This window comes from Poecilia mexicana, unplaced genomic scaffold (assembly GCF_051168715.1).
Source record: "Poecilia mexicana isolate PSO_F unplaced genomic scaffold, ASM5116871v1 scaffold_18, whole genome shotgun sequence".
Lineage (NCBI taxonomy): Eukaryota > Metazoa > Chordata > Actinopteri > Cyprinodontiformes > Poeciliidae > Poecilia > Poecilia mexicana.
This window is the reverse complement of record NW_028263387.1, coordinates 13,940,830-13,955,058: the sequence shown is the minus strand read 5'-3', so window position 1 is coordinate 13,955,058 and position 14,229 is coordinate 13,940,830. Positions and strand designations below refer to the sequence as shown.

The window sequence follows — 14,229 nt, the reverse complement described above, 5'->3', positions numbered from 1 at the left end:
AGCTCCAACAACAACCACAGTAGCACCGACCACAACCACCGCAGCTCTAACCACAACCACAAGTGCTCCAACCACAACCACAGCAGCTCCAACCACAACCACTGCTACTCCAACCACAACTACAGGAGCTCCAACCACAACTACAGGAACTCCAACAACAACCACAGCAGCTCCACCCACAACCACTGCTACTCCAACCACAACAACAGATGCACCAACCACAACTACAGCAACTCCAACAACAACCACAGCAGCTCCACCCACAACCACTGCTACTCCAACCACCACAACAGTTGCTCCAACAACAACCACAGCTGCTCCATCCACAACCACAGCAGCTCCCACAACAACAACAGTAGCACCGACCACAACCACCGCGGCTCCAACCACAACCACAAGTGCTCCAACCACAACCACAGCAGCTCCAACAACAACCACAGCTGCTCCAACCACAATCACTGCAGCTCCAACAACAACAGCAGCTCCAACCACAACCACAGCAGCTCCAACCACAACCACAGCAGTTCCAACCACAACCACAGCAGTTCCAGCAACAACAACAACAGCTGCTCCAACCACCACAGCTGCTCCAACCACAACCACAGCAGCTCTAACAACAACCACAGCAGTTCCAACAACTACAGATTTTCCAACCACAACCACAGCTGCACCAACCACAACCACAGCTGCACCAACCACAACCACAGCTGCTCCAACCACAGTTTCTACAACAGCAACAACTACCGTTGGCACAACTAAAATGACAGTTGTCCGCCGGATGACCTTTAGGTCTCCTAAGGATATCTTTACCAGCGATCTTGAAATCAGTTCTTCGACTGCTTTCAACCAACGATCCCAACTTTTGTTGAGTCGTGTAAGTTTTACTTTCTTAATCTCCTAATTTTTTCTACTTTTTTTTATTTCAGATAACATTATATTGTCTAACATTGGTATAACAGCGTATTATCATCTTCTGGCAATAAGATCCTGCTTTCGAATCTAGATAGGCAAGGGAACCCTATTTTATCAAGACTAAGGAAGTATACAGTATTGTTAGATGAATACAACATTCTTTAAAGAACATGGCCATTTGGACCTTAGTTTTTTTTCTAAAACAAAATATTGTAATAAGAAAATTCAATGAATTTTACCACTCAAATAATGTAATTGATGGTGTTAATTACATGCTTTCTCATTGTTTTGAAATCAGATGACAGCATGTTTTTGCTACTTCAAATTCTGAGATATAACATTGTAAAACAGAAAGGAAATAATTAATTTCACATAATTTCTTTGCAGCTTTATGCCCTCTACAAAGGAGCATTTCCATCATTCTTGAGTTTGACAATTGTCTCATTCAGGTACTGAAAAAAAAAACACATTTATGTATTCTAAATGAGACTTTGTTATAAATTAGTTTTTGTTTCTCTATATTTGCAGAAGGGGATCAGTTATCAACACGCTGGACCTCGTATTTGAAGCAACAAATCTTCCGAGTGATCAAGATATCGAAAATGTTTTAATCAAAGAGGCACCAAACATAATTGAATTCTCAGTGGAAGAGTCAACGGTTTGCATTGGAGAATGTGGTAAGCAAAGTAAAATACATCCATAAAAATTTATAATTCTGTACATTACCAACATTCTTGAATCACTAAGTGATACAGTACTGTTTAATAATTCTCGTATCAAACTATCACCACAGTACCTCCAACCACAACCACTGCTGCTCCAACCACAACCACAGAAGCTCCAACCACAACTACAGCAGCTCCAACAACAATCACGGCTACTCCAACCACATCCACAGGAGCTCCAACCACAGCAGCTCCAACAACAACCACAGCGGCTCCAACCACATCCACAGCAGCTCCAACCACAACTACAGAAGCTCCAACAACAACCACAGCAGCTCCAACCACATCCACAGCAGCTCCAACCACAACTACAGCTGCTCCAACCACAACTACAGCAGCTCCAACCACAACCACAGCTGCTCCAACAACAACCACAGCAGCTCCAACCACATCCACAGCAGTTCCAACCACAACCACAGCAGCTCCAACAACGACCACAGCAGCTCCAACCACATCCACAGCAGATCCAACCACAACTACAGCTGCTCCAACCACAACTACAGCAGCTCCAACCACATCCACAGCAGATCCAACCACAACTACAGCAGCTCCAACAACAACCACAGCAGCTCCAACCACATCCACAGCAGATCCAACCACAACTACAGCTGCTCCAACCACAACTACAGCAGCTCCAACCACATCCACAGCAGATCCAACCACAACTACAGCTGCTGCAACCGCAACTACAGAAGCTCCAACCACAACCACAGCAGCTACAACCACAACAACAGCAGCTCCAACCACAACCACAACTGCTCCAACCAAAACCACAACAGCTCCAACCACAACCACAGCAGCTCCAACCACAACCACAGCAGCTCCGACCACAACAGCAGCTTCAACCACAACAACAGCTGCTCCAACCACAACCACAGCAGCACCAACCACAACCACAACAGCTCCAACCACAACCACAGCAGCTCCGACCACAACAGCAGCTTCAACCACAACAACAGCTGCTCCAACCACAACCACAAGTGCTCCAACAACAACAACAGCAGCACCAACCACAACCACAACAGCTCCAACCACAACCACAACAGCTCCAACCACAACCACAGCAGCTCCAACCACAACCACAACAGCTCCAACCACAACCACAGCAGCTCCAACCACAACAGCTGCTCCAACCACAACAATAGCTGCATCAACCACAACCACAGCAACTCCAACAACAACCACAGCATCTCCAACCACAACCACAGCTGTTCCAACCACAACTACCTCAGCTCCAACCACAACCACAAGTGCTCCAACAACAACCACAGCTGCTCCAACCACAACCACAGCAGCACCAACCACAACCACAACAGCTCCAACCACAACCACAGCAGCTCCAACTACAACAGCTGCTCCAACCACAACAGCTGCATCAACGACAACCACAGCAACTCCAACCACATCCACAGCAGCTCCAACCACAACTGCAGCTGCTCCAACCACAACTACAGCAGCTCCAACCACAACCACAGCTGCTCCAACAACAACCACAGCAGCTCCAACCACATCCACAGCAGTTCCAACCACAACCACAGCAGCTCCAACAACGACCACAGCAGCTCCAACCACATCCACAGCAGATCCAACCACAACTACAGCTGCTCCAACCACAACTACAGCAGCTCCAACCACATCCACAGCAGATCCAACCACAACTACAGCTGCTGCAACCGCAACTACAGAAGCTCCAACCACAACCACAGCAGCTACAACCACAACAACAGCAGCTCCAACCACAACCACAACTGCTCCAACCAAAACCACAACAGCTCCAACCACAACCACAGCAGCTCCAACCACAACCACAGCAGCTCCGACCACAACAGCAGCTTCAACCACAACAACAGCAGCTTCAACCACAACACCAACTGCTCCAACTACAACTACAGCTGCTCTAACTACAATGACAGACGCTTCAATCATAACCACTTCTACTCCAGCCACCACAACAGTTGCTCCAACCACAACCACAAGTGCTCCAACCACAACCACAGCAACTCCAACCACAACAACAGCTGCTCCATCCACAACCACAGCAGCTCCAACCACAACCACAGCACCTCAAAGCACAACAACAGCAGCTCCAACCACAACTACAGCTGCTCCAACCACAACTAGAGCTGCTCCAACCACAAGTACAGCAGCTCCAACCATAACCACTGCTACTCCAGTAACCACAACAGCAGCTCCGACCACAACCACAGCTTCTCCGACCACAACAGCTACTCCAACCACAACAACAGCTGCTCCATCCACAACCACAGCAGCTCCAACCACAACCACAGCAACTCCAACCACAACCACAGCAGCTCCAACCACAAGTACAGCAGCTCCAACCACAACCACAGCACCTCCAACCACAACAACAGCTGCTCCAACCACAACTACAGCAGCACCAACCACAACTCCAGGTGCTCCAACAACAACAACAGCTGCTCCAACCACAACCACAGCAGCATCAACCACAACCACAGCAGCTCCAACCACAACCACAAGTGCTACCACCACAACCACAGCACCTCCAACCACAACAGCTACTCCAACCACAACAACAGCTGCATCAACCACAACCACAGCAACTCCAACAACAACCACTGCTGCTCCAACCACAACCACAAGTGCTCCAACCATAACCACAACAGTTCCAACCACAACCACAGCAGCTCCAACCACAACCACAGCAGCTGTAACAACAACCACAGCTACTCCAACCACCACAACAGCAGCTTCAACGACAACAACAGCAACACCGACCACAAACACAGTAGCTCCAACCACAACCACAGCTGCTCCAACAACAACCACTGCTACTCCAACCACAACAACAGCAGCTCCAACCACAACAACAGCAGCTTCAACCACAACACCAACTGCTCCAACTACAACTACAGCTGCTCCAACTACAATGACAGCAGCTCCAACCATAACCACTGCTACTCCAGCAACCACAACAGCAGCTCCGACCACAACCACAGCTTCTCCGACCACAACAGCTACTCCAACCACAACAACAGCTGCTCCATCCACAACCACAGCAGCTCCAACCACAACCACAGCAACTCCAACCACAACCACAGCAGCTCCAAGCACAACAACAGCAGCTCCAACCACAACCACAGCAGCTCCACCCACAACCACAACTGCTCCAACCACAACTACAGCTGTTCCAACCACAACTACAGCAGCTCCAATCACAACCACAGCACCTCCAACCACAACAACAGCTGCTCCAAGCACAACAACAGCAGCTCCAACTACAACTACAGCTGCTCCAACTACAATGACAGAAGCTCCAATCATAACCACTTCTACTCCAGCCACCACAACAGTTGCTCCAACCACAACCACAAGTGCTCCAACCACAACCACAGCACCTCCAACCACAACAACAGCTGCTCCATCCACAACCACAGCAGCTCCAACCACAACCACAGCAGCTCAAAGCACAACCACAGCTGCTCCAACCACAACCACAGCAGCACCAACCACAACCACAGCAGCTCCAACCACAACCAGTGCTCCCACCACAACCACAGCACCTCCAACCACAACCACAGAAGCTCCAACCACATCCACAGCAGCTCCAACCACAACTACATTAGCTCCAACCACAACCACAGCTGCTCCAACCATAACAGCAGCTCCAACCACAACTGCTGCTACTCCAACCACTGCAGCTCCAACCACAACTACAGGTGCTCCAACAACCACTGCTACTCCAACCACCACAACAGCTGCTCCAACCACTACCACTGCTACTCCAACCACAGCAGGTCCGACCACAACCACAGGTGCTACAACAACAACCACAGCAGCTCCAACCACAACAGCTGCTCCAACAACAACCACAGCAGCTCCAACCACATCCACACCAGCTCCAACCACAACAGCAGCTCCAACCACAACTACAGTTGCTCCAACAACAACCACAGCAGCTCCAACCACAACCACAGCTGCTCCAACCACAACTACAGGTGCTCCTACAACAACCACTGCTACTCCAACCACCACAACAGCCGCTCCAACAACAACCACAGGAGCTCCAACCACAATTACAGCTACTCAAATCACAACTACAGGTGCTCCAACTTCAACCACCGCTACTCCAACCACAACCACAAGTGCTACAACAACAACCACAGCAGCTCCAACAACAACCACAACTGCTCCAACAACAACAACAGCAGCTCCAACCACAACAACAGCTGCTCCATCCACAACCACAGCAGCTCCAACCACAACCACAGCAGCTCCAAGCTCAACAACAGCAGCTCCAACAACAACCAGAGCAGCTCCAACCACAACCGCAACTGCTCCAACCACAACCACGGCTGCACCAACCACAATAACAGCTGCTCCAACTACAACTACAGCTGCTCCAACCACAACCACAGCAGCTCCAACCACAACCGCAACTGCTCCAACCACAACCGCAACTGCTCCAACCACAACCACGGCTGCACCAACCACAATAACAGCTACTTCAACCACAACCACAACAGCTCCAACCACAACCACAGCAGCTCCAACCACATCCAGAGCAGCTCCAACCACAACCACGGCTGCACCTACCACAATAACAGCTGCTCCAACTACAACTACAGCTGCTCCAACTACAACCACTGCTACTCCAACCACAATAACAGCTACTTCAACCACAACCACAACAGCTCCAACCACAACCACAACTGCTCCAACCACAACTACAGCTGCACCAACCACAACTACACCTGCTCCATCAACAACCACTGCTACTCCAACCACAACAACAGCTGCATCAACCACAACCACAGCAACTCCAACAACAACCACAGCAGCTCCAACCACAACCACAGCAGCTGTAACAACAACCACAGCTACTCCAACCACCACAACAGCAACACCGACCACAAACACAGCTGCTCCAACCACAACAACAGCTGTTCGAACCACCACAGGTGCTCCAACTACAACTACAATGACAGAAGCTCCAATCATAACCACTGTTTCTCCAGCCACCACAACAGTTGCTCCAACCACAACTACAGCAGCTCCATCCACAGCTTCTCAATCAAACACAACAGTTTCATCTCCCACCACAGCTCCTAAACCAACCTTGATGCCATCTACTCCAAACCAAACCACAGCCTTTCAACCAGTCCCAGCTACTAACACAACTACAACTACTACAACTGAATCTCCTGCTGCAGTTTATTATGTTGGAGTGGTTGTTTTCATACCATTTAATGAAGATCTCAAAAATGAAACAAGCCAACAATTTATGGACCTTGCAAAAAGGATCACAGCAGTAGTAAGTGCATTAGTAAAATGTATCGTTTTGGTCATATTATCAGACATTCAATTGAAATATTAAAATATTCAGTTATACAACATTCTTATTGTACTTAATTTTTTGTCCTACAGTATGACATGCTCTACAGGAAAGCTTTCGGAGCCCTCTTCATCCGTAGTTATGTCATTGCATTTAGGTAAGATTAATTATTCATTTATTTATTTAAAAAAATGAATAAATGTTTTCCTAAACTTGTTTTTTATGATTATTTTGTAGAGTTTCTTTAGCATCCCGAATTCGAATGAATGTCACAGAAGCAGAAGTTGGGGTGGAGTTTAACAAAACCACTCCACTGGTGGAACTCCCAAAGAACGAAGTAGTACAAAAAACGTTAGCAGATGCTATAGATACAGCCAATAACAACACTATCATTGATGTCCCATTTTCACCTGGCTCTGTCGAAGTAATACGTAAGTAAAAAGTGGTCTAACACAACACAGAAACAGAGCAATGTACGTTTTTATTTAAGCAGCATTGTCTTTTTTCTTTTCTTTTTCTGGCAGGCTCACCTTTGCCAACCACATTACCCACCACAAATTCTACAGTCACTACCATGGCTCCAAACTCAACTACAACTACTGCTGTTCAACCAACAACCAATACCACAACTACAACTACTGCAGTTAAACCAACAACCAAAACCACAACTACAACTACTACAGCTAAACCAACAACCAAAACCACAACTACAACTACTACAGCTAAACCAACAACCAAAATAACTCCAACTGTGGAGGCAATAATCACAAGGAAACTGACTTTCAGGTCTCGTGGCGAGACCTTCACCACTGATTTGCTGAACCCATCATCTGCCGCATTTAAAAGTCGAGCTGCACTTATAAAGTCATATGTAAGTCTTATTTCAGCTGATAGTAAAATATCTGGAAAAGAGCTTTAACAAACAACACTTTCAAGTTGACATATGTTGTGAGACAGAACCATAAAGCTGTACAAGCATGTCTACATTATTTTGTATCGAAAAAATGAAAATTTAATGAAATAAACTATTTTCTATACCCTGTGGGGGCAAAACCACAGGGGGGGCAAATTAGGGTTGTTAGAAAAGAAATCTAGACCTTCACCTGTACAGTGTAAATTTATTCCCTGATTTAGAATTGGAATATAGAATATGTATTTGATATAATTTCAGGATTTGGATGAATGATATATGTATAAAAATTACAACTTTAATTTACAGAACAATATTTTTCTTTGTCTTCCTGCAGCTTGAACCTCTCTTCCAGCGAGAGTTTTCTACGTTACGCGACTTCATTGTAACTTCATTCAGGTATGATCTGCAGGCGATTTTAAACATTGTTGAATATAAATGTGGACAAATTAACTGATATTTTGTTTCATTTTTAGCAACGGATCCATTATCAACAACATGAACCTTAAATTCTCAGCAGCGTTTGTACCTAGCAACATTCAAATTGCAGAGGTTTTGCTGAAAGCAGCTTTGAACGTCACAACTTTCAACATCGACACTGGTTCTATTCTTGTGGATGACACAGGTAAGCTAAATTACATTCAAATAAAAATAAGTTAGCATTGCAATTATACAAAATCTGCAATATAACAGAGAAGTTTCTTTTCAAATAAGGTCATGTGTTTGTTTTCCTCACTTGCAGCTGTATCGAGTGGAGTAAGCCACAACATCAGCCTCATCACTGCACTCAGCTTGGTCCTGTTGTCATGGCTTCTTTCAAACCAGCAATAATGACCCTGCTGGTTTCCAGAGGAAGATGTACTGGAAAATGTCAATTTTTACTGGTGTGAAGAAGGACATTCTAAAAATTCACTCATGACACTTTAAAACTTTAAAAGCATTTATTGAAACTTGATACTGTGTAACAGTGATTGTGTTTATTTGAATTGTCAGGCCATTCTAGTTTGTTCGTATCAGTTCTTTCTTATTTATTTATGTAAACTTAATTATTATGGTAAAGTAATATAATTTATGATCTTTGAAAGGTAACATGAAGGTAATTAAGGATTATTTAGGTCAGAGACTGTTTAGGTAATCCTTAAGATTTCTCTCTCAATGAATATTGTATGGCTGTCTGATCAATGTCCTGTATGATTGTCTAGTTTTTCTTTTTCTTTTAGTTATATTTATCACACAAAAATATTCTGTATTCAGTATTCTGAAAGTATTTTGCTTATTTTTTCCTGTATAGTGATCAGTATAATAAAAATAAATTATGAGATATAGCATTGGTCCTTTGTTTTTTTTGTTTTTTGTTTTTAATGGGGGCACAGAGCAAAAAAATGAAAGAAAAATCTTCACTTCATATATTATGTGAAGGTCCAGATTGCAGATCACTGATCCAGGGGCGGCTTGGGATTGAAATTCAGCCTGGGGACTTGATTTGAAGATGTCTTTTATCTGTTTCTAAAACACAATCAACATTTAGCATGTACATATTTAATGACACAATTAAAAGTAACAAAAGTTTATTAAGCAATCAGATTATAAAAATTAAAGCAAATTTAATGGAACAAATAAACAACCTCCAAAGCTATACAGACCTATTTCAATCTGGAGACAGAGAAAGAAAGCGATTAAAAGGTTTATTAACAAGTAAACATTAAAGTTATTTAGCTAAGGACGTCGAGCTGGAACTGCGATAAGCTCGATGGACATTCCTGATGCTGCATAGGAATGTAGTCCCCCATAAATGAGGGCTGAAGCCGGGGCCGAAGCCCGGGTAGGAGAGGTTACATTATGCAGGGTTTGCAGGTTGGAATTTGAGGGGAGCAAAGGAGGCGGCAATACAGAGAGGGCATCAGTGAGGAGTCGTGAGGAAGACATTGTCTAAGGTCGCTATAAGGAGTAGGATGGATAGGGGCCAACATGGGACACCACGAGGCGTTGGATAGTGGAATGTTGGTGGATGAAGGCCAGCAGGGGATGCCGTAAGGTGTTGAATGGTGAGATGCTGGTAGATGAAGGCCAGCTAGGGATGCCACAAGGCGTTAAATGATGGGATGCTGGTAGATGAAGGCCGGCTAGGGATGCCACAAGGCGTTAAATTGTGGTATGCTGGTAGATGAAGTCCAGCTGGGGATGCTGCAAGTCGTTAAATGGTGGGATGCTGGTAGATGAAGGCCGGCTAGGGATGCCACAAGGCGTTAAATTGTGGTATGCTGGTAGATAAAGGCCAGCTGGGGACGCTGCTAGGCATTAAATGGAGGGATGCTGGTAGATGAAGGCCAGCAGGGGATGCCGTAAGGCGTGAATGACAGGATGCTGGTAGATGAAGGCCAGCTTGGGATGCCACAAGGCGTTAAATGGTGGTATGCTGGTAGATGAAGTCCAGCTGGGGATGCTGCGAGGCATTAAATGGTGGGTTGCTGGTAGATGAAGGCCAGCTGGGGTGATGAGGTGATGCTATGAAATAATGTTTAGCAGGTGGAAGGGGTCGGCTAGGCATTACTAAGATGACAAGAAAATGATAAAAGAGGGAATAGGTTAAAAAGTAAGAAGATGACTTCCTGCTACTGGAGATGAGATGCTAGAGTTAAGATTAGCCTCACGGGGTGAAGGTTGGAGGATGCGGGCGAGAGATAAGATCATTCTGGAATGAAACCTGAAAATAAGGAGAGGGGGACAAAAAGAGAAGGCCATGGATGAAGGTTCTTATCAACTGTAGCTCGGTCAGTGATTGGCCATGACGTGGCTTGATACAGCACTGATAGGTCCAGGATGATGAGAGGGAGGCGCTGATTAATGAGGCAGGTGGGGCGAGACTCTTCCAGTTTGAACTTGCGCCTAAGCTTCATTACATTATGAAGGGAATTTATTAATGTTTAACAGGACAACTACGTGTAGCCTCTATATTCAGAAATTTCTTTTTTATTCTGAACACAGGCTTTCTCCTAAAATGTTTCCTCTTACAATAAAGGAATCTGTGCCTTTTATTGGTCAGCCAGTAGGGGATGATTTTATTAATTAGTGTTACATGTGTAATTATTAATGCTGTGTTTGCCCTGAACACACACATGTAGGGAATACTTGCTGACCTGCTGTAGTCCTGCTGCTTGGTCATCACTGACCTCCTTCACACAGAAACTGTGTTAACTTGCTGCATTTGCATGTGTCCTGCACACACGTTTTAGATTCGTCTCCTTACATTTTTCAGCCCCATCCATCTCTTTCTCCTTTCTTTTTGAATTTGAATGTCACATTTAGTTGAGCAAGATCACACTCCTGCAAAAATGCATATTCACATGGTGCCTGAGCTCTTTGGGGTGTGGGGGTTTCCGCCTGTGTCTGGTTTCTCTGTCACAAAACCTGTAGAGGCTGAAGGCCAGCCTGAGAAAGCTCTCTTCATTACACCCACTGATGGGATGATGATGTTCCACATTCAGCTGAAGTTTTTTGACATGTGTGTTCTTATTTTCCCAGCAGAAATTGATGTCTAAGAATTAGCATTGGATGTAGAGCAACTATTGCAAGGGGCCAAGTGAAAAGTGAAAAATGGGGTTCACTACAATGGGAGTCAATGCTAACTAAACTGAATGGAAACCTTGTAATTCTCAATATTGAGCCACATCTTTGAACTTCGTCATATTGGCATTTGGCCTGCTTCACAAATAACTGACCAGAGGATTATAGAACATTCAAATAGAGGCTTTTTTTTTTTTTTGCCCGTAACTGCTTTGAATAATGGGTGTGGGCAGAAACATTTATTTTTGTTGAGTCAAACTTAGTAGGATGCCATGAAAGCTTCAAAGCAATAGACATAATCTGTTCTCGGAATAGCTGAAGGAGGACTGCTGCCCATCTGAGCCTGGAAATCAGACTATTTAAAGATATTACATAAGTGAAGTTCCACGAAATTCCTGAAAAAAAAACTTTTCAGACTTTAATTTATGCTACATAAGGTTACAATACCATGTGGTGGTGGACATCACAATAAAGAAAATTCTTTCTGAATTTCACATTTGAGTAAGTACTTTTGTCCACTTTTCTACCTCATTATTTGTGTTTATGTGTTTTTCCTTGATTATTTTTAGATTTGAATTTGTGCAAATATTTGCAAAGATTTTTAGGAAATGCTGCTATAGCAGGGAACACTAATCATTTCTAAAACACAACTTCTCTAAGCTATTACATTTTCAACACAGGTAAAGCATGTCAAATTGATGAAGCCCAGTTATGGTGACACTAGCATGACTATAGTGTAGCTTGTTCTGGGGACGTTACTCTACCCTAACACTTAACGCTAACTAAAATATTAACATGGAAATGTTCTGGGTATAAATAATACAGTACTTTTTGTCATTCAAAAGAGATTTTTCATTATTACCTGCTGATTACTGTTTATGTACATTTATGTACATCTCTTCCAGCATTTATGATCTGCCTTTGCTTCTTCAGAGTAAATCTTGATTTAATACAAAGTGTCCTAAGAATGTCATCGACTTACTCTCTGATAATACCGTTTTTTCTTCCCCAATAGCAAAGGAATATTTAAAAAGATCTTAATGTGAACTTTTATCTGGATTAAATCATGAAAAAATGTCTTGGGGAGAGAAATAAATCAGTTTCACTGGTGATCACCATAAAATACATACATTTGTCTAACAATCATAAGGCTGTTGTTCTGACTGTTCTCTAACAAAAGGTTAAAGAGGGATATGTAGAGGAAATGTCCACTCTTTGCATAAAATGTACAATTCTAGCTGTTGTGTAACGTTTATGCAAATGTGTCACATAGTTACACGGATCGGTTTCAGACAACATCAACAGCTGAAGCACTTTAGGTTGTTGACCATCTTCTGTAGGAATGATTTGCTCTGTTTTCACTATGCACTATACATTTTCATAACACACAATCATTAAATAAAAAAATATCGACCAACTTATTTATTGCTTTCCTTTTCTTTTAAAGTCAATTTAAAATAGTTTAGATTTAGGGTTATGGTCAGCATAAGTATGTTGTAAAGTAAGATACGAGGAGTAGGTTTAACATTCTTAGCAACTCTGTAAAGTCCTTTTAAGTAACAGACTAACAAATATGTTACTGCATATACTTTGTCAAATAATTAAAATTAAATCTTAACTGATAGCAGTAGATTTTTTTTAAATATTCAGTAATTAATGTACAATGTAAATGTGTGTGCATCATTTCAGCAGATAAAAGTCTGTATTTGATTTTGCAGATTCAACTGGAATCATAATGGATTTTCGAGTCATATTAAGTCTTCTGTTTCTAACAGTGAGAGGTTTGAAGTGGATCTTTGAAATGTCTTCATTTTAAAGAAAGACGAACAGAAACAAATAGTTATCACAAAGACTTTGAACTGATTCTTTGGATGGTGATTCATTCCACTCAATTTAAAAATACTTAATTAATTCTAAAGGAAATTTAATTGAAACATCTTACCCAAGTTTATTTAAAGAGTTATTGTTGATGTTGAGGGCTACGGACAGAAAAGCTCTCCTATAGTGATCTGAGTCACAGCGTATTGGAAGAAGCCTCAGGATGAAAACACTTTGTAGTTGTCTGACAGGCAAAAAGTCTAATCTGATGACAGATTAGTGAGCTAGTGAGATTAGTACCTTGAAAAAAGAAAGATCTAACAAAGGATGATGGTTTAATGCAGCACAGAAAAAATTATAAGTTTGGATTGATAAAAACAGCAACATTGGCATACTGAGAAAATATACGATTTAAATCAGTGGAGGGTATTTAGAGTGATCTACATGCAATGAATATTAACTCCTTCCACCATTTAGTGAAGGAAAAAAAAAGATAATTTTTCTGCTATAAAATCTTTTACATGAAATGTATATTCAACTATCACTACAATAAGTTTTATTGCATTACAGCTGCTCCTGCTCCACTTGCAGTTGCCAACTCTACATCTTCTGTCAGTCCAACAACGCCCACAATTCCTCCGACATCCACATCTGTTCCCTCAACAACAAGCACAACTGCTCCCAGAACAACCACAGTTGCTCCAACGGCTACAGCTGAACCTCTGACAACCGCAGCTTCTCCCACAACTACATCTGCTAATTCAACAACAACTTCTACTCCCACCATAATCACCACTGCATCTGTGACAACCACCACCCTTCCTCCAACAACTACATCTGTTCTTCTCACAGCCTCCCTTGCACCGACAACCACAGTTGTACCTCAAATTACAACCCCTACCATTGCTCAAACAACTACGACTGGTCCTGCAACAACAACCACCGCTATTCCTCCAGCAACAACTACAGCTGTTCCTCCAACAGTG

General features: G+C 43.3%; 1 protein-coding gene across 1 annotated transcript; it reads left to right on the top strand.

The window, feature by feature from the left end:
- The first annotated feature begins 1,376 nt into the window (after positions 1 to 1,376).
- LOC106912076 (uncharacterized) lies at positions 1,377 to 3,828 on the top strand. The gene is made up of 2 exons (XM_088015400.1): positions 1,377 to 1,589; positions 1,706 to 3,828. The coding sequence occupies exons 1-2, from the start codon at positions 1,585 to 1,587 to the stop codon at positions 3,756 to 3,758; spliced, it is 2,058 nt and encodes a 685-aa protein (XP_087871526.1). The 5' UTR covers positions 1,377 to 1,584; the 3' UTR covers positions 3,759 to 3,828.
- Positions 3,829 to 14,229: the final 10,401 nt, after the last annotated feature.